General features: G+C 39.7%; 1 protein-coding gene across 1 annotated transcript; it reads right to left on the bottom strand.

Moving 5' to 3' along the window:
- Positions 1 to 2837: 2837 nt before the first annotated feature.
- On the bottom strand, positions 2838 to 20530 carry ano10b (anoctamin 10b). Its single transcript, XM_074677833.1, has 16 exons — positions 20397 to 20530; positions 18126 to 18193; positions 15086 to 15346; positions 14566 to 14739; positions 12408 to 12545; positions 11997 to 12113; positions 9507 to 9623; positions 9048 to 9386; positions 8675 to 8857; positions 6643 to 6698; positions 6397 to 6471; positions 4185 to 4349; positions 3911 to 4102; positions 3673 to 3810; positions 3470 to 3586; positions 2838 to 3388 (listed from the first exon to the last, which is right to left on the bottom strand). The coding sequence occupies exons 2-16, from the start codon at positions 18157 to 18159 to the stop codon at positions 3365 to 3367; spliced, it is 2130 nt and encodes a 709-aa protein (XP_074533934.1). The 5' UTR covers positions 18160 to 18193; positions 20397 to 20530; the 3' UTR covers positions 2838 to 3364.
- Between the last annotated feature and the right edge of the window lie 351 nt (positions 20531 to 20881).

The following is a 20881-nucleotide window of genomic DNA, read 5'->3' on the forward strand; positions in this document are numbered from 1 at the left end:
ACCTCTGTACTGGATGGAACCCCAGACCATGAGTTTTCCACCACCAAACTTAACTGTTTTCTGGGTGAATCTTGGATCCATACAGGCTCCGGTCGGTCTCTTGCAATATTTGCGGCTGATGTAATTCAATCGAAGATTCATCTAAGAACCCACTTTCTGCCACTATCCAGTGTCTATCCTTTTAGCTGGCTGTGGGCCTTGGCAAATGCCACACGCTTTTTGAATTGCCTTTTGTTTAGTGCTGGTGTCTGGCCACTGATTTGACCATGGAGGCCATTTCGAGACAGAATTCTACAAACTGTTCCGGTTGGCACGGGGACTTGAGATGACCAGGCCTGGTGGAGCTCTGCTGCAGTGGAAAAGGGGCTGGCCCTGGATTTTCAAGCCAACAAACAGTCCCCCTGAGCATGTGTCTTGCGGGGTCTGCAGGACCTGGGCTCAAAAAACATCTCCAGTCTCTTCAAATCTTTTTCTTATTCTTTGTTCTTGACACTGAGACACATTGAGGGTGTCAGCCACCTCAGCAGTGTGTCTGGTCCACAGCCTCTTGATAATCAACGCTTTGGTCTCAGGGTGAATCTTAGGCATATTGTCAGGGGTCAAGATGATGTGAAGGTCTGGTGTGCTGGGGTTCTTTTTATAAACACCCACTAGTTGACTGATCAATTATTGATCACAGGTGAGGCTGTAGGATTGGTTGCATTATGTGACAGGCCAACAAGACTTTTGTCTTTGCAAAAACTGACTCTGTCAGCAGTTTCGTTTGGCACCAAAGCATTTTTTCAAAAACTGTTGGGATTAAAATTAATTATTCCTTGTTAAAAAAATAAAATAAAATCATTAAAAATATATTTCAGGGGCACTTAAGGTCAATTTGACTTTTGTCAGGGACTGTAGTTAATTACCATGAAAGTACGTTGTCATGTGTGGGATTCTTGCAGGAACATGTGGTTCTCCTGTGATCTTGTGATTCAGCTGCTTTAGGTGCTTCCCTGTGGTGTGGTGTGCAGGGCTCCAGAGATGCATCCAGTGTGAATTGGCGTGCACCCCAAAACCATGGCCCTGTGCCGTGCAGCGCTCATGCTTTATGTGTGAATCAGGAGTTAGGGCTGCCACCTACTGGCATGGAAGAAAGTACATTACTATTAAAGCATAGCCACTCAACAGTGGCATGGTTTTTCAGACCAATTAAGTGAAATTGGATAATTTCCCACGACCCACCTTACAGTATCTCACGGCACACTAGTGTGCCATGGCACAGTGCACCGTTAAAAAAAACAATCTATAAAAAATGGTAAAAGCACTGGTAGCAAAGTTTCCAGACAAATACCGTAAAATTACAGTCAAACACTGAAAAACATGACAAAACAACTACATGAAATAACTATAAAAATACAGGATTAGACTTTTCAGTCAAAATAAACACACAGTATTACTGTAAAATAGCATATAAATTAAGTCAAAACACATTCAAATCAGATTTCTTTAAGGTTAATCTCTGTAATTTTATAGTATAAATTATTTATTTTAGGAAACAGTCAAATCAATCTACAGTAATTTCCTGTGAAAATACTTTTTTTTTCCTAATCACAATAACAAATTTGTAATGGATAAAAACAAACTGTGTCCATAAAACTAAAGATAAATGTCTGCAGATTTACAGTATTAATATGTAATTTTAGAGAAAAGTACCATTATTTAACAGATTTTTCCTGAATTATCGCGGACAAACACTTTCAATATAGTGACAATGCAAAGAGTTCTGCAGAAAAATACTGTTATTTTACAGCAAAATACTTTATGTTGTGATGGTGTTTTGTAACCGTGAGTGAGGAGGGCACACAGAGGACATAAGACTCTGCTGAACATTAAAATATTGCATTGGGGGAACAGGCTGCCTGTGCAACTCTGCATGGACCGGCTGTGTAATTCCAATAACATCGTTATTAAAAATTCGACCAACAAAGCAAAAACCATCAACACATCTTGTTTATCAAAAACAAAACGCAAATATCACTTGGTACAGGGTCCACCCTTTGGAGTGCAGAGAGCCAGTTCACACAGGTAGCACAAACATGCTGTGCCCCCTGTACAGCAGGGTCTCATATCCAGTGTGTCCTCCTCAGTAATAGTTACAAGCACTGTCACAATAAAATGACTGCTGTAAAATAAAATAAAAAAAAGTAAAATATGGACAAAAACTGATGGAGGACAAAATGACCAGTAATGCATGCGAGAAAGGTGTTTTTCGGAGAAGGGCAGTGTGTTCTGTTTGGAGGGGTTTTTATTTTTTTATTTTTTAATTTTTCTCCGATCAAAAAAAATATTCATGTTTTTTTTTCTTTTTTTCTTTTTTTTTACATAGTTCTATGTTACAGTGTTTGACTGGTATTTTATGGTATTTGTCTAGAAACTTTGCTGCCAGTGCTTTTTTTTTTTTTTTTTTTTTTTTTAAACAGTGAACTGCAACTATGAGTGAGGAGGGTACAGGGTTTAGCTCTACGCTATTATTGACATAATACCTAAAAAAAACCAACCAGGATGTCATTTTACAGATAATTTAAGTAATTTTACAGTTTTCTATAATGTTTTTGAAACGCAGAAAAAAATACTTTAAAATCGAAGGTTAATAACCGTAATATAGTTTTTATATATATTTTTTTGACTGTGTAAAATTACTGAAAATATTTAAACCTAAAAATATGTAAGCCTACTAGCATTTTGTTGTTTGATAAGAAAAGAGGAAAAATCTGTTAAAGATTACAGACCATATCCTGTAAAATTATATATTTTTTTAAGTGTGGCTGAAAAACACTAATGTAAGTAACTGTTAAGCCATGAGTCAACTTCCACAGTGGGTTTATTGCACCATCAGTTAAATAAGACATAATTGCCTGCACAAAGAATGAACCTTCTGGGAACAAGCAATCCTTAATAAAAAACAAAAACTGTGATTGTAAAGCTTGCCACCATTCCTTTGTCGTTTCCAGCACAGGTGAAATCTCTGCATGTCTTTGGTGGCTTTTCATTTCTTTCTCACCTTAAACCCTCATGACCACGCCTTTTATCACAACAGGCTTCCTTCAGAGCTGAAACATGAACAATACCTTGCATTTGACATTCAACGCTGCAGTCGTGTAATACTTTATGACCTGCTGATGTACACTGCAAAAGCAAAGTGTGAGTGAGAGCAGGAGAAGCACGTTCAAGTATTACAGGGAGGATTCAGGAGCAAAGCAGTGTTCATTGTGGGCCCAGCCAGAGACCCAAGGCTTTACTCCAGCCTGGTCCACATAACGTCGAGGTCGTGGACTGTACCGTCGTAGCTCAACACAGCAACAAATGAAGCGGTTCTGAAACACCCTTAGGACTCCCCAGCAAACAGCCTCTGTAGAAAGAAAGAACAGTGTCAGACATAGAAGAAACACCAAACTGCAGAGTGATACGGTGATCTGAGACGGTAGAAAACCTGCTGTTTCAAGGCCTGCATTGATGTGTACTCTATATGCTCTCTCTTTTTTCGGATCCAGTCCGGTTCATCAGGGATCAGTACTGTCAGGAACAACTTAACCAGGATCAGTACGTGCTGCAGACAGAGAGGCAAAATGTCAGGAGAACAAGTGATTATTTCTGAAAGGGACTCACTCAGGACACGTCCAGCTTCCTTCTTACCTCAACTGCAACAGCCAGCAGCAGGAGATTTGTGCTGCTCATTCTCCCCTCCTCAAAAAGGTCTTTTAACTGTGGTGATAGCAGCAGCAGCCAGCAGTTTGACACCACGGAGACAAAACTGAGGACCTCGAAGGCAGTCTTGACAATGACAAGACATGACAGCAGTTAACTCTTAGCTGGCTGTACTGGTTGTGTCTTACTTCACACTTTTCAGCTGAGCATGCTGTTTTTTGCTGACCTGCCACACGCCCATGTTCGCCACAGGAGGAGAAAAGGGTTTGCGAAAGAGTTTACAGATTTTGTAGGCGTCCGATCGAATCTCCGTCAGGTTATTGATGAGCAGGAGTACGGCCGTCAGAGGATACACGCAGGAGAAGAGACTCAAATACCCAAACTGCACCAGGAGCTCAATGTACTCTGCAAAAAGGCCCTAAAACAGAACAAGGATCTGTGTCACTCCACTGAAACCTTTTCATCACACTTTGGTTTCCTTCTGGATGACGTGTACTCACAGGGAAGACCGGCATAGCGCCTTGCTTCCTGAATTTATCCTCCTGTGGGTCATCTTCACTCTCAGTCTTAGATGTGGCGCTCATGAACTTATCCACCAAAAAAGGGATGACCACCTCTGTCACCTGGTTTACCAGCTGGGTCACTACCAGCAGAGATGCTAGACGCTTGAGACAGACAAAATAAATGTGTCATTATATTTTGCTATCATTCCACTGATTTGACACACTATTTACTCAATAGAGGGATGATTTGTCTAACAAAAATGGTGGACACACGCGCAACTTGAGTGTAGAAGCAGTGTGGAGTATAATAGTTTGTAAACCCATGTGGAGGAGTTAACAACCAAAAAACACATTTTTTAACTTAATATCATCACTCTGATGGATGGTAAACAGCACCCAGGTTTGAGAAACAGCAGTGACTGGACAGAAGAGATCAGCAAGCGGGCAGATATTAGGTGGACAGACGTTTTTAGAGGAGAAATCCAGCGTGTACCCAGGGAGGAGTTTAAACACAAAACTCCCCACTCTGCTCATGACTGCATTATCCAAGGACACTTACCAGACTGTGACAGACCAGGAAGTAAACTTCTGTCAATAAATCAGAAACCCTCCCAGACCAAAAGGAGCACACAGACCTGTGTGTCTGAGACCAGGTTCATAACAAAAGAACCAGAAAACTTTGTCCAGAAAACTGCAGCAAATCAGAATATTAATGGTTTAGTATTTCAGGGTTAATAGACTGGTTCATCATTTCAGAATATTCACTAATTTTACTTTGATCCTAAAATCTGTTTCTGTTCATCATCATTTATAGCTTCACTTATTATTTCCTCTATATACTGAGTCCATCTTTGGTCAGAACCTTGGCCCCAAACCAACTTTTTCATTAAATAAGCAAAGTCAGATCTGGATTTTAAGTATCAGCAGTGAATACTGCTTGTTTGTGCACTGTAAAAAAAAAAATCTTCAAAAAAAATACAGTAAAAGTACTGGCAGCAAAGTTTCCAGACAAATAAAATTACAATCAATTCATTCCTGTATTTTTAAAGTGTTTTTTTTATGCATTTCTATGTTACAGTGTTTGCCTGTAATTTTAGAGTATTTGTCTGGAAACTTTGCTGCCAGTGCTTATGCCGTTTTTTTTTTTTTTTTTTTTACAGTACTTTTTGTTTTCTTTGTTTTCTACAATGTAATCATGTATTTCAACAGTTATTTTACGTTGTTCTGTATTTTTTTTACAGTGTTTGACTGTAATTTTACAGTATTTATCTGGAAACATTGCTGCCAGTGCTTTTACCATTTTTTTAAAATCAGTGAATCGCAACCATGAGTGAGGAGGGTACAGGGTTCAGCTGGCATAATACCTAAAAAACCATCCAGGATGTCATTTTACAGATAATTTATGTAATTTTACAGTTTTGTACAATGTTTTTGAAAACAGAAAAAAATACTTTAAAAATCAAGGGTTAATAACTGTAAAATTCAGATTTTTTTTGACTGTAAAATTATGAAAATATCTGTAAATCTACTAGCATTTTGTTGTTTTATAAGAAAAGAGGAAAAATCTGTTAAAAATTACAGACTATTTCCTGTAAAATTACATTTTTTTTAAAGTGTGGTCAAACCTGGTTGACTGAGGTTAGATAAAGATGGCACATTTAATTACACACCCACAGACGTCTCTGGCGTTTCAGCGCAAAGTGTGACTCTCAGTCATTAATCACTGATACCTTTATCTGAGAGTCACCAGTTGGCATAGTCGCTTTTAACTCCATGACACTGGTTGCTCTGTAACCGCCCAAACTTGATAGATGTTCCTTCTGTTGTATAGTATCATTTCTGACCAACAACCGTACATTTTGATGTTGCTAACAGGTTGAATTTAGAGTTCAAAAAACGCTAACTTGTCTGAATGAATGGAGCTAAACGTTGCTTCTGCGGTCAAAATGCATGCGCAGCTTTATGATGACGTAGACTAAAAATCTCTCTACATGACAGGATTTACCATCTCAGTTTATTCATTCAAACAGTCATTTGGATCAAATGATGTAAATTTGGAAACTCCTGTTTTTTTGCTTCCAGTATTGGCTGAATCATGTTCTCCTTATAAAACAGACAGTAAGACAGGCCAGAGAGTTTTCTATGTTTTTAAATCTCTGATGAACCGGCGATAAGACACAACATTTTGGACCTTTAGGGCTGAGCTCACCTTACGAAGCATGGGCACATCCTGCTTGAAGAATGCAATGTGAAAGAGCACTGCAAAGTAGTTGAAGAAGGTAAACTAAAGGAGGGAGAGAAGTCAAGTCAAGGAGCCTTTAATAATAACCAGAGTAAATGTAATGAATGTAACAGTAGTAATACGTACAATTATTATAAACAAATGAACAGCATATTAATTAGCAAATACAAGAAATAGAAGAACATTTTTGAAGAAAGGAACAAATTAACTCACCACCAAGACTTTGGTTGTCAGATGATTTTCAAAGGCAGATTCTTCTCTGTGGTTTTCTGAAGGAGAGAAGATAAATACCTGTCAGTATTTTTAACATTCAGCAAATTACAAGTTTTAAAAACAAATACTCTCAAAGCAAACAAAAGTTAGTGGAGATTTAAGTTAACCTGTAAAACGTGGGCCTGTATGCACATCCAGTCACGAAACAAATGGGACCTCAGGTTCTGTCATGGAATGGCCCATGAGGCCATCGCATTAGTCACATGAATGACTGTGAATAACTGTCCGATTAACTAATTACACCATGAAAGCAACACAGAACGACATATGTGGGGAAAACCTCATGGAAAACTCCTCTCCAGAAAATTCAAATTGTGCATGCCTAATATGCATACACAGCAATAAACCTCGGAGAATGGTAACGGTGTGACTGAGACAAGATTAAGAAAAAATATTAGCAGATGAAATTTCACCAGAAGAATACAGAAAGTCCTGACATCTGTTATCAGTGGGTCAATCTTAAAAATTAAAAGGAGAAAACAGATGTTGGGATAAAGATCTTGGACAAAGTAAATGTGTGTGGTGTTTCTGAATGTGCAGTAAAAGACTTCAGAAATCAACAATATGAAAGCTTTTTTGTGTAACAAGCATCACAGCAATGCCCCAGTAACTCCACAACTAACTCTACAAGCTGTTGTTGGATGAACTCAACATTTCACCACACACATCTTGGAAGACATCTTTGATTACCTCCCTTGTTTTATCTGTGAACGGAAAAATGTCATGTCTCTTAAATATAACTTTGCTGTGTAGCTCCACTTTGTCATACTTTTCTAAAGGATTAGTTTGAGCATATTTGGTCTTGAACAGGAACACATGAGCATGATGTCTGCTATTCTTTAATCAAAGAAATCAAGATAATTTGGGTCTTAAAAGATCCTTCAAGATCCTTGAAAATGTCTGGCACCCAAAAGTGGCAGCCCTAGTTTATCTGTTAAAAAACCTACAACTTCTGTATTGTTTGTTTTTGTCCCAACCAACTGTTCAGATGAAGGAATGAATTACCATTACATGCTTTGACTAAAATGCTTTACTTTCACATACTTTACCTGTGGCATTAACTTCTTACATTGTTTAATTTCACCCAAAAGTTGAATATGAATAAATTCAAAAGTGCTAAATTCAATTGGATGTGAAGAGGATTTCCGTGAATCTGTGCCTGATTAGTTGTCCTCACAAATGTAGATGATGTGATGGTTGTATGACCATAAATTGAATTTTGAAACAGAATTTTTGAATTTACGGAGCATGGACAGTTTAGTTCTTCCAGTAGATTCAATACAATTTATATGTGTGTTTATATATATATATATATATATATATATATATATATATATATATATATATATATATATATATATATATATATATCAAAATATCAATTTAAATTCAGTTTTTTGTTGCACAATTTTCAGCCCATACAGTCCTAACCTTTTTGAAACTTTTCTGGCTTAAAATGTAGGGATAGATACCGAATTAGGTACATTTATAGGTACCGACCGAATTCTGTCAAAAGTGCAGGTTCAGATTCACATAAAATCAAAAGGTATCATGTTTAGGTTCCTAAATGCATCCTTGTGACTGTGAAGGAGTGGAAGAATAGGTAATTTTCCATGCTAGACATGAACACAGCGTTGCAAGGTTATACAATGAAGACTAAATATGTTAAATTGAAAAAAAAAAAAAAGATTTTATCATGAACAAAATTGATATTTTTTACTACATTAACAAAAAAAAAGTACTGAAAATTGGTACCGTTGAGTACCGGTACCAATTGCCATAACACTAAAATATTTTATTTTCACTTTCATGTCTGTGTACTGTTTTCGCTTCAATTTAGGGCTGAAATGATTTCCCAACCATCAAGTTTTGTTAATTCTTTACAATGTGTTACATGATTTTTTTAAATCTGTGTTGCCTGAGTATATATTTTATTTCATGCATGCCAAGGCATGCCGCCCGTCTTACTCACCGTACTCAGTTAGCATAAGCGCTATCGTCTTGTAAACAGTTGCCAGAACATTTGTATAGATGATGTGAAGCACTGAGGGCATGTAGAGCAAAGTCTGAGACAGCATCGAGTCCCAATCTTCATGGAGCTGTTGCATCTTGGCCTCTCCCCAATAGAAGCAAAACATGCCCAGAACCACCAGTCCTATCAGAGAAGACATGTCAGGAAAAGAGCGCGTGACCTTTTATTGTTCTTGAAGACTGTGGAATGTCAGGTGAAAGAAGTATCAAATGGTAATCTGACACCTGTCTCACCTGAGGTTTATTATAAAACAGCCAACAAAATAATACAAACCTAAAAATTCATTTACTTCGAATCTAGACTGATTTCTTACCTAGAAACAGCCCCACAGCAGGGACTGACACCAGAGCCATGCGCGCTTCTCTCTGCCATTCTGGAAAAAGTGGCTCCATGCGACCTGTCACAGGGTTGACCCCAAGTCTGCCTTTAAAACCAGGCCGTGGCTCTGCGAAGCGTTCTGCAAGGTGAAGAGTCCCCCAGCGGTACGACAGGGAAGAGCTCCGACGCTTCCACATCTCCATGACAACAGTAGACCAGAGCATGCTGAACACAGCCTGGATCATGTGACCGGAGACTGCTGGTTCCGGTTCTTCTTCATCACCTTTGACCCCTGAACTTGAGACTGACTCCAGCATCTCATTTTGAACCACCCCTGTGAGAAGAAAGTGCATGGATTCAGGCTTTTTTTTGTCAATCAAAGAAAACCAAATATCATTATTTCGCATCTAAAACGCAACAAGTGGATGAATGATCAAGAACACGTACCACCTACCTGAAAAGTATGTTATAAACAGGCCAAGGATGGCTGGAGGAAGCAAAGACCAGGTGTAGCAGTCGAGGAAGCTGAAGTAAAAAGCCACAGTGCTTCCAAAATACTCATTCACCGCATCTAGATGAAGCAAAAGACGAAAAATTAGGGTCCAACAGTCTGCTGTCAATCCTGGTTTGGCACCTAGGATAACTGTCATGTGTTGGTTGTTTTTGTTATGTGTATTTTTTGTGTTTCTGTGTTTGTGTTTCTCTTCTGTTCGACTGCACCCTTTATCTATTCAGTGTCTCAGATTCTTCAGTTTTTACTCCTGTTCTTGGCTCGTCTTTCTGTCATGTTTTCTGGTCGTGTTCTCTTGTTGAGTTATTCATGCACAATGTTTTTGCTTGGATTAAGTAAGTGTTTTAGACTTTGAAATTTTGTTTTTATTTTTAAACTTTTGGTTTGCTGAATAAAAATTTTTAATGGATTCTGCACCTTGGTCTTCTTATCTTTCCATTGCTGAGGGCAGCTTGAGTGGCAGAAGTTCTCTCTTTTTCTTCTCTTTTTACCATGTTTGTTCCTGTGTTAGTCCAGTGAGCCTATGTGTGACCATGGTTGCATTGTTTACACGCAAGATCAGCTGTTGGCAGCCTGTAGCATGTCAATGCTAACCAGTGCTAGGCCCAATGTTCTCCTTGAGCTGAGGAGAAGAAGGTGAGGATGACATGTTGTTGCTGCAGCGGAGACTAAAGCCCCATTTACACGGAGACTCCCGCAAAGATTCTTCCTTTGCATTTCCAAAAGCCACCCACGTTTACATGAGGACAGCGTGAAAACGATCCGCATTCATACGACTCCAGGAGGACAAGTCTCTTCTTCTGTTCTTTCTTTTTCTGCTGTTTTGTTGTGTGAGACGGTTGGCAATCCAACCATGACGCGCGTTACCGCCACCTACTTGACCGGAATGGCTCAACTGGAAATGTGGCTGCGCGCGGAGCCTTCACCTGAAGCTGCGAGTGCGCATGCGGTGAAGTCAGCGTTTCATCCTGAAACGCTCCGCTCTGTGTTTACACGAAGCTGGATGAAGGAGCGGATTCAAATCTTTCCACTCTGGGGAGCGTTTTCAAAAGTTTGCGTTTTCACTGTAAACGCAATGTGGTCTCATCTAAACGGAAGGCCAAAATGCAACGAAATGTTTGCGGAACTGACCGTTTTCGGCGTCATGTAAACGGGGCCTAAGAAGAAGAGACTAAATTGACCTGTCCTTTCATCCATTGTTACAAGGAATGCAAGATCTACCTCCAATAAAACGGACCACCTAGCTGTGCTAACTCTGCACCAAAGGGAATACCAGAGTAGCACCATGCTATTCACAGACATGGCTATCAGAGCCAACACCAGACGGAGACACCACATTGGGAGAGCTTCACCTGCTGTGGGCAGACAGGATACGGGAGACAGAGACTTAACGGACTGGTAAAGAAGGCCAGCTCAGCCCTGGGATGTCCTGTGGCCCTTGTGGAGTTTGAGGCTGACAGGAGAATGATGGCCAAGCCAACATCTATTAAACATTTTTTTCCAAGGTTACTCTTATATTATTCTTTTGCACTTTACACTTCCTTTTTTGCTGCTGAGGCGCTACCTGAATTTCTCTTTGGGATTAATAAAATACATTCTATCCTATTCTATTCTATTCCATTCTATTTGTTTGTGATTCATGGACTGTTTAGGTAAAAGGATTGTCAAACAATGTTGAGGTGAGTCTATGGCTGTAGGGAGCCAACGTGGTGGGTCTCCGTGGTGTGGAACAAGGTAAGCCATATTAACTGGGGCCAGAGTAGGCTGCCATCAGAGACATAGCCATCAAGGGCCACACACATCACCTCCCACCAAAGCTGCAAGGCACCACCAAGCTAGGTGCTGTTCCTTATGGGCGTCAATCACCTCCTGTTTCTTTGCTCCAAGTCCCAAACACCAGCTCCAGTGTCGGCTTAAAGCTCGGCTTCCAGGCCAACACTGTATTTAGCATTGACTCCCCACTCAGCTCCAAGCACTCTGTACCCTGTGTCGGCCTCCAGCATAGCTCCCAGGCCAGCTCCCACTCCCCAGTGGGATTCCAGCCTCAGCATAACTCCATCACGTTGTGATTCCTGGGCCTGCAAAACTTTTCAGAGGACCAAAAGGTGCATGTTCTGGACCTGAGGTGAGAACTGTAGGAAACTGGAAGAGTTGTTTCTGTAGTGGAAGAGAAGCTAGCTAATGTGCTAACACAGATGTGCAGAGGCTTGGCTTGATAATGCTGAATAAAGGCATTTGACCACTTGAAGTGGCTCATTCCTACTGTAGTTTATACTGATTGATTATGATCTGACAGAGGGTGCACCTAACTTCGCTTAAGGTCTCTTTATGGTCAAATGCAGCCCTGATGTTCATGGTGGTGTTACAAAATCCCTGTTGTGGTAGAGTTTGACACTGATGTGTTTGGGGTGTTAGTGTGGTATCATTACCCACCAAGTGGCTGAACGAGCTGGTTTCCTGTGTACCAGGCTTGGCTAAGATCCTTCAGTTTGTCTTCATTGTGAAGGGGAAACATGTCTTTGATAACACCTGCTGACTCAAGTTTCCTCCCTGCAACAAGGTAATAGTTGTTAAGACTAACAAACAAAAGCATTTTGAGTAACTGGAGTATAAGAGAAAATGTCCTTAGGTACCCAGACTGTTGTGCATCAGTATTGGTCAGTCTCAGGCACAGAGCATGAAGCATGCTACAAACAATGACAACAATAACAACAACAAACACTGAATACTAAAAAAACGACACTAACACTGACTAGGAATGTGCCGAGATGGCCACTTTTCCCAATGTTTACAAGAAAAAGTTGTTACACTTGACTGTAGTCCCCACAGAGAGAAAGCACTCACATATATTATCTCGGTGTTGCAGAGTGCAGCTGTCAGGCAGTCCAGGAATCCTCAGGTCTCTCTGTGCGCACAGGCTGTCCAGCTCATACTTTACGATGTACTGTCTCTCTGCAAGGGTTAGGAACGCCTCCATGTTGTCTGTCACACACATAAATGGGAAAGGTTGATGGGGAAAAAATGGAGTCCAATCAAATTCGTAAGCCGCATTTCCACCAAGCAGTCCAGTTTAGATCAGTACGGTTTGGCAAGGTTTGATAAGATTAAGTCTGATCTCGTTTGTGTTTCCACAGCAAACCGTGCCCCCTTGTGGTAGGCAGCATGTAAGCCGAATGCCAAAAGCCACATCTGTTAACTCGTAGCATGACACCATAGCAACACGACACAGCGTACCCCGCTAATAAAGCCGACGAAGAAGAAAAACGCAGCACAGTAAACAAAGAGCAACGATGGGAGACATCCAGAATTTCATCTTTGTGATTGACATGTGGCTCTTTGTTACAAAGAACAATCAAGCTTTGTTTCAGAGAAGGCTGTGTGCCTCCAGGAGAAATGCAGCACCTGTCGCGCAGTAAGTGACGATTCTTTCGACCAATCAACGGACTGCAGTGTTGTAGCTTCATACCCAAACAAAAGGTTCCCAAAAAGTGGGACGGCTCGTCTTTGTTATTTGGGGATCTGTCCCAGGATCACTCAGTGGAAACGCCGTATAATGTGTGCCGTACGAAGACAAACTGAACTGAACCGCTTGGCTAACTTCTTCTAACTTGCAAAACAAAGCCGCAAGCAAGCATGGCTCCAAATCTCTAGCCAGACTCTTCTCCTCTGTTGTTCCCAAATGGTGGAATAAAATACCTAACTCTATATGATCCGCAGAGTCCCTTTCTACTTTGAGATGTCTGAAGACTCATCTGCTCGGGGAACACTTAAGCCCAGATTCCAAAAAACAGTCCAGTACCAATCAGTACAGTTTGGTACAGGTCAGATCAGTAAAGCCTTATCCTGTTTGTGTTTCCACAGCCAACCCTTCTTGACAGCCGGCGTGTAAGCTGAATGCTGATAGCCACATCAGTTACGTGACAGCATGGTGTCAAAGCAGCATGACACAGAATATCCCACTAATAAATGAAGAATAAAAAATGGGGCACAGTAAACAAAGAGTAACGATGAGAGGCATCCAGCAATTCAATTGTTCTAGATGGTAAAAAAAAATGCTCTTCTTCTGGCACTAGATGGCAGCACCTGCAGCCAAACTAACTTGAAGCGCTAAGTCACGACAACTAAGGTTTTTACCTTCAGTCTAAATTCACACACAGTCCACTGTTCCGTACACAAATGTAAGTTAAAGCTCAGTCAGGCAGAGAACAAACTACCTTTAAACACAATCTAGAAACGCTGCTGCCTTCTCTGGACTAGAGCTTGTCTAAAATGGACTAAGACAGAGGGGAAAACTGTTCAGTGGTCAGGCACAGCAAACATTGACATTCTGCTTTTTAATCATGGATGCTGTGTCCTTTGAACTGAAGATTAGAGGGACCATTCGGCCTGTTATCAACTCACAGTCCAAAGGCCTGGGTCTCTGATGGAATGGGGGAGCATTAGTGTCCACGACATGGACAGCTCTGAAAGGCTCCATCAATGCTGACAGTTTCTATAAAAAATTCAAACAACATATGCTCCCCAATGTTGTTTTTTTTTCAAGGGAGACCTTGCATGGTTCACTAAGACAACGCTAAAGCACAAACATTACAACAACATGGCTCTGTAGTAGAAGAGTCCCCCCTTTGCCCCCCTTTTGGGACATAGTCTGGAATTTAGCTTTTTTTGTCCTCTCTTCTCCCAATGTTTTAATTTTATATCTATTGTAACGGGGCGCTGGGCATGCTAGCAGCTCCAAGGTTCCCACTTCCTGTTTAAGATGTCACTCTTTGTTCCTATATGTTTTGTATGGGATGTAACTGACATAATTTCCCCTCAATAAATCAATAAAGTATTTCTGATTTTAATGCAATATTATTTATGTGTTAACTTGACATTACTCGCTTTTCAAATCCTGAAAGTTGTTTCTTTTTTTATCTTGACATTCTAAAAACCGAAGTGAAAATGACCTCAGTTATGGTTTTCAGCTGATAAAAGTTTTGTGAATAAACCCCATTTGTACCTGAATCCTTAAAGTTGTCTCTGTTCTTGTAGGAGAAAGCTTCCATTTCCCCGTTGGAGTATGTCTTACAGAGACTCAAGTCCTCCGTGGCTCTGAGCAGCGTACAGCGTGGAGCAGAAACCATGATGATGTCACTACTTGCATCCTCACCTGGGTGGGCGAGCAATCCAGCGCCTGAGACATTCAGACAGAGGAACACAGAGGGAGTGCTGACATGGTTACTTTGTGGTTTGTGACAGAACAGGAAGGAAACAGTTATCAGATGTAAACGAAAAGAGGAACAATATAAAACAGAGAAAAAATGTTTTTTTCACTGAGGTTAGAGTCAGAGGTTTATTTCCACATGACTTTAAACAGATTTGCTGATATACATAATTTTCATATTCTGTCGTCTGTTCCAGTTCAGTCTTCCTTTTTCAGCATCACTCAAAGATCATGAATATTATCAGTAACAATCTCGCACTTTGACTTTTTGACTCTACAGGACATCTTAAAGTAATCATTGGACATTTGAACGTACCTCCATCTTTCTGAGGGGCTCCTATCAATCTGATGAGCCACCTTTTTGTCTCAGGGCGCACTTGCTCCCCAAGTTTGATGAAAACCAATGGCTCCACGTTCTCTGATAAACAGCACGGACAGCTAACTTTGGTCCAGCCTGGTCCGACTGTTGGAGCACTCTGTTTGCTCACTGTTTCCATTTTATCCTCCAGTTGCTGAGCTGTTTCACTTCTGCTGCCAAAGACATCTTCTTCACCACCAGCTGGAGTCTTGGTTTCACCTAAAGAATAGTTTACAGAACAGTTTTAGTTTGATATGTGCTTGCCCCATATCTATTGCACCTTCTGAAGGCTTGGATATTCAAATTCTGCCAATCCACCATTGATTTAGGTAGAAAATACCCATCAACCAAACTTTACACCCGTGATCAGCCACCAGATATCCAAGTCTTTCACTAAACACTGAACTGATTCATCAACCAGGCACCACAGTACAAGCTCTACAAACCTAACCTGACAAAAGGAGTGGCAAAGGTCCATAGAGGCCGTGGCTCAGGGACAGATCCACTGTGTCCCAGGTCTTGACCATTGGTGAATGTACCAATGCTGCCATACCCAAGTTTAACCTGGCCCTGGCTGAATTATACTTTGGCCTAGCCCAGTTTATACCCCCCAGGCCGGCTTGTACCCTACCTCCCAATATATATGCAGTGATGAGTGATCTACAATTTTACAGGGAATGGTCTGTAATTTTAACAGATTTTTTCTGTTTTCTTGTAAAACAACAAAATGCTAGTAGATTTACAGATAATTTCAGTAATTTTACACTGTACAGAAAAAAAGTCAAAATTTTATAGTTATTAACCGATAAAATTTCAAGCATTTTTTTTTATTTTTAGAAACATTATCCAAAACTTTAAAATTACAGAAATTATCTGTGAAATGACAGCCTGGATGTTTTTAAAGGTATTATGCCAGCTGAACCCTGTACCCCTCACACTCATGATTGCAATTCACAGATTGAAAAAAAAAAAAAAAAACGAAAAAAAAAAACAGTTAAAAAAAAAAAAAAAAAAACGGTAAAAGAACCGACAGCAAAGTTTCCAGACAGAAACCGTAAAATCACAGTTAAACACTGTAAAAAATGCAGAACAACAAAAAATAACTGTAAAAATACAGGACTACACTGTAGTAATGAAATAGAACTGTAAAAAAAATGAAAACAGTAAAAGCACTGGCAGCAAAGTTTCCGGACAAATACTGTAAAATTACAGTCAATATAGAACTACATAAAAACACACTGTAAAAATACAGGAATGATTTGTTTTTTGATCAGAGACAAATAAAAAAAAAAAAATTCAAAACAGAACACACTGGCCTTTTTCTAAAAACACTTTCATCTCATGCATCACTGGTCATTTTGTCCTCCATCAGTTTTTGTCCTAAATTTTACTATTTTCCCTTTATTTCACAGCAAAGTCATTTTTATTGTGACAGTGTTTGTAACCATGAGTGAGGAGGACACACTGTGAATATGAGACCCTGCTATACAGGGGGAACAGCTTGTCTGAGCTCTACGACGCAAATGGTACTGTGGAGCGTTAAAAAAATTTTTTTGTAAAATTTAAGACACAAACTGATTGACCAGCAATGCATGAAAGGAAGATTTTATAGGAGACTCTGTTGAATAATGGACCATATTAATTACATATTTATACTGTATACTGTAATAGAAAACCAAAAAAATTCAACACTGACAGAAAGGATCATGCTCTGAGCACTAAAAGCTGGTGAAACAGTTGATCAAAGGGAAAATGTTTTTAAGATTTCAAAACACTGTGTATATCATAATTGTCTTCCACGCATGCTATTAATTTTTTAGTCATTTATTTGATCAATGAACTAAATTAATATTTTATGATAACTGATAATCAGTATGGTGGTTGCTGATCATTACTTGTTACCGGATAAGCTCCAACATGTAACAGCAGCTGGTCTCCCTTTATCATCGTTAATTAATGACCAGCCTCACGGTTGAGCTCTACAGCCAGTTTGAAGTTCTTGCCCTAACAAGCGGAGACGGCGGAGTATTTTCTTGTTTGTACTGAAGGTCCCACATTTGCTCAGTTATGACCTGAGGCCTCAGCTTAAGCATAAACACTATGACATTTTTTGGTTTGTTGGTTTTGTTTTTGTCATACTTTTTCAAAATTAAAGAAATAAAACTTTGAGGGTCACTGACATTTCCTCAAATTAATATGCAATTTATTTCCTATAGATTACACTTTAGGAACACAAAATATTAGTTAACCTACCTTTTTTCACCATGAGTGGTCATATACATGGTTTTCCTGAGGTTATCCTTTTTAAAAATGTATTTTCTGGTTGCCTAGCAACAAACCTTGAGGACTGACAGAGTTGGTAGCATTCTAGTTTGAGTCTATTTTATACAGTATGACCTTGAACAGTAAAAATTTGTGAAGAAAGTTTGAAAACATGTCTGCAGAGGATTGGATGAGAACGAGGACGATTGGAGACGCTGCAAGCTGAGTTGATTGCTAATGAGATTTCAGAGATAAATACTCAACAAGTCCTCAGAAAGACATTTTAGGATGTTTTAAATCCAGTGGTCAAAATGGAGATTCTCGTAGTGATGGAAATCAGGTGCTTCCAGTATTTACCCATCCACCAGCACACCTATTTCTGCTCTGCTTTCCTATTGTCCAGAGTGTGCATGCAGGAGGATGATGTACACACCCAAGATCAATCGGACCATTACAGGGTGTCAAATCTCAGCAAGAGCAAGTAACATTCCCCCGACATGGTAGAGAAATCAGAGCCTCCTTCAGCAGCACGGCCTCAGTATAACAAACCAGAGAAACGCTGCCTTTTCTGTGACAATAAGCAGTATTGTTTCATTAAGTGTCCAGCAGCGAAAATATTCGCAAAGAAGCAGAAAGTGAATCAAAACAGGGGAATGATGGTGGAGATGTGGCAGAGACCACCTTGCTCTTAAATGCTACCTTCAAGGCTAAACATCAGCAGAGGAAGGAAACTCACCCAGATGTCCTGCATGTTGTCCATGGATGTCCATGTCTGTCAGAGAAGAGCCTCCAGCCCCTGTGTGCCTATATAGGAGAAAAAGAGAATGGTACATACGTCATGGATGATGCCCAAAGCTGGAGCTTATGAGACTCAAAGCTCTATGATCCATCCACCATGACACCAAGATAGATCAAGAAAGGACTCCTCCGCTATCAACCCTCTGAAAGTTTTTGCAATGAAGAACAACTTGTTTCTCTGACCATGTTGTCATTCTTGGAAAGTGCTGTGACCCTTTGATAAACTGTTTGCACTCTTTGATTTGCAAATGTCCTATCTGATATCCATGTTTCCAACAGTTACAGCCAGTTTGACTGAGCCATATAATGTTCAGGAGGAGGCTCTGTGACGATAGGCTCACACACTGTACTGTATTAGAGAAGCTTCGTTTCACCTGCACTGTTTAAAAAAAATGTAATTTTACAGGAAATGGTGTGTATTTTTTAAACAGATTTTTTGTTTTCTTATAAAACAACAAAATATTAGTAGATTTACAGATATTTTTGGTTATTTTACACAGTAAAAAAAAAAGAAAACACCCCAAATTTTACAGTTATAATAATTTTAATTATTAATCAATTATAATTATTTTTTCTATTTAAAAAAAAACATTGAACAAAACTGTAAAAGTACAGAAACTATCTGTAAAATGACATCCTCGATGTTTTTAGGTATTGTGAAAATAATAGCATAAAGCTGAACCCTGTACCCTCCTCACTCATGGTTGCAATTCACTGTTAAAAAAAAAAAAAAAAAAACAATTGTAGAAAAAGGGTAAAAGCACTGGCAGCAAAGTTTCCAGACAAATACTATAAAATTACAGGCAAACACTGTAGAAATATGGAACTACATGAAATAATTTTATAAATACAGGACTTTACCATACAAATAAAAATCTGTAAAAAAATAAATAAATAAATAAAGAGTGAAAGCACTGGCAGCAAAGTTTTCAGACAAATACCAAAATATACAGTCAAACGCTGTAACATAGAACTACGAAGAACTATGAGTCTTGAGCAGCTAGAATCATACGTTTACGTCACGTTTACATGCTGTTGTCAGAAAGAGGATGCCACACTGGTCAACATGGTCCTGTCTCAATTTTCTGAGATGTATTGCTGCTATCAAACTTAAATTATTTTATTCTTTTTTCTTAAAATAGTGCAGTTTTATAGTTTGATCAGCTGATGTGTTGTCTATGTTTTTTGAGAATAAAATATGGGTTCATGAGATTTTCAAACCATTGTATTTTGTTTCCATTACACTTACATGATGTGTCAACGTTTTTGGAACTGAGTTTGTAAAAACTGGCTGCTACACAGTGAAATCAGTGGTTTTAATTCAAAGCTTATGGAGTTGTACTTAACACTTTAAAAGTGTGTATAATGTCCACTCTAAACAAAGTTAAAACTCCACTTTTGAAAGTTCAAACTTAAAGATGCACATTAATTATGTTTTACATTTAACACCATGAGGTGTTCATTTGAAAATCCCACTTCCACGCCCATGCACGTTGCATTCCATCACCTGTACTGCTCTCCCTTTTAGGGGTCATGGGGGGCCTGGAGCCTCTCCACAGGAAGTGCTCTGCTCCAGTTTAGCGCGCTGCAACAACTGAAAGTTTAAACCACTTCCTTACTTTTCTCATCAGTCTTTTTCTTTCAGGATTACACACAAACTTTTGTAAAATGTATTCTGCCCTGATCCAACTTAATACTACATTGTTTTGTTTCTGGAAAGAGAAGCACCAACTTATGCTTAACCGGTCGATAACAGACCATTGGTTGTTTTGGTCAGTGTCACGAGGAGGATAATATGAGGGATTGTTTAGTTCTTCTGATCCACAGAGTTGGCAGCATAGTTTTTTAGCTGATCGTCTTGATAACTACTTGCTGGAACACTGACACATTTGCTTTAGGCATCATTAGACACATGATACATGTTGATAATTTCTGTATGTGAGCTGTGGACATAAAAAGACTGACACTGGGAGACAGACGTGCCTTTAACAGGACAGAGTTGTAAAGAAATAAAACGTTTTAACAATCCTCTCTCTCTCTCTCTCTCTCACACACACACACACACACACACACACACACACACACACACACACACACACACACACACACACACACACACACACACACACACACACACACCACTGTATCTAGTTTTCCTTGAAAGAAATGAGGACACACACAGACGTCCCCTCCATGTGTGCACACTTACCCGTGTTGGTACAGTGGTCCCTTCCTGGTGTGTGAGTGTAAGTCTGTGTTTGTTTGAAATGGAAGGAATGCAGAGGAACTTCCGAGTCTGATGGGTGTGGAGGGTTGTTTGGTCTGTACAGGGCTCCTCCTCCCTCAGGCCTGCTCCCTGCCTCTGCTTCTTCACCCCAGGGTCCTACTGCTCGACCGGCCTTCTCAGTTTTAACTGAGAGCTGACTTTGATTTCAACGCACTCTTCAGGGTTATCCCAGGCAACCTCCTCAGACAAGGTGACAGCCATGACAAAGAAAAGGAAAAAAAATATTACACAGAGGTGTAAGATATAACCAAATAAAAGGTGAAATACTCTTCATGTGAACTGCTCATAACTGATATTTCTGAGCCTTTTGGTCCATGGCTGAGCTAAAGGATGACAGTGACTCTACCTCATATGAGACAGTAAACAGATTGTTAGAGCTGGATGGAACCCAAACAAGGTCAGCAGGA

Source organism: Halichoeres trimaculatus, unplaced genomic scaffold (assembly GCF_033239565.1).
Source record: "Halichoeres trimaculatus isolate MK-OKI-2021-1 unplaced genomic scaffold, fHalTri1.1 fHalTri1_scaffold_10, whole genome shotgun sequence".
In the NCBI taxonomy this organism is placed as follows: Eukaryota; Metazoa; Chordata; class Actinopteri; order Labriformes; family Labridae; genus Halichoeres; species Halichoeres trimaculatus.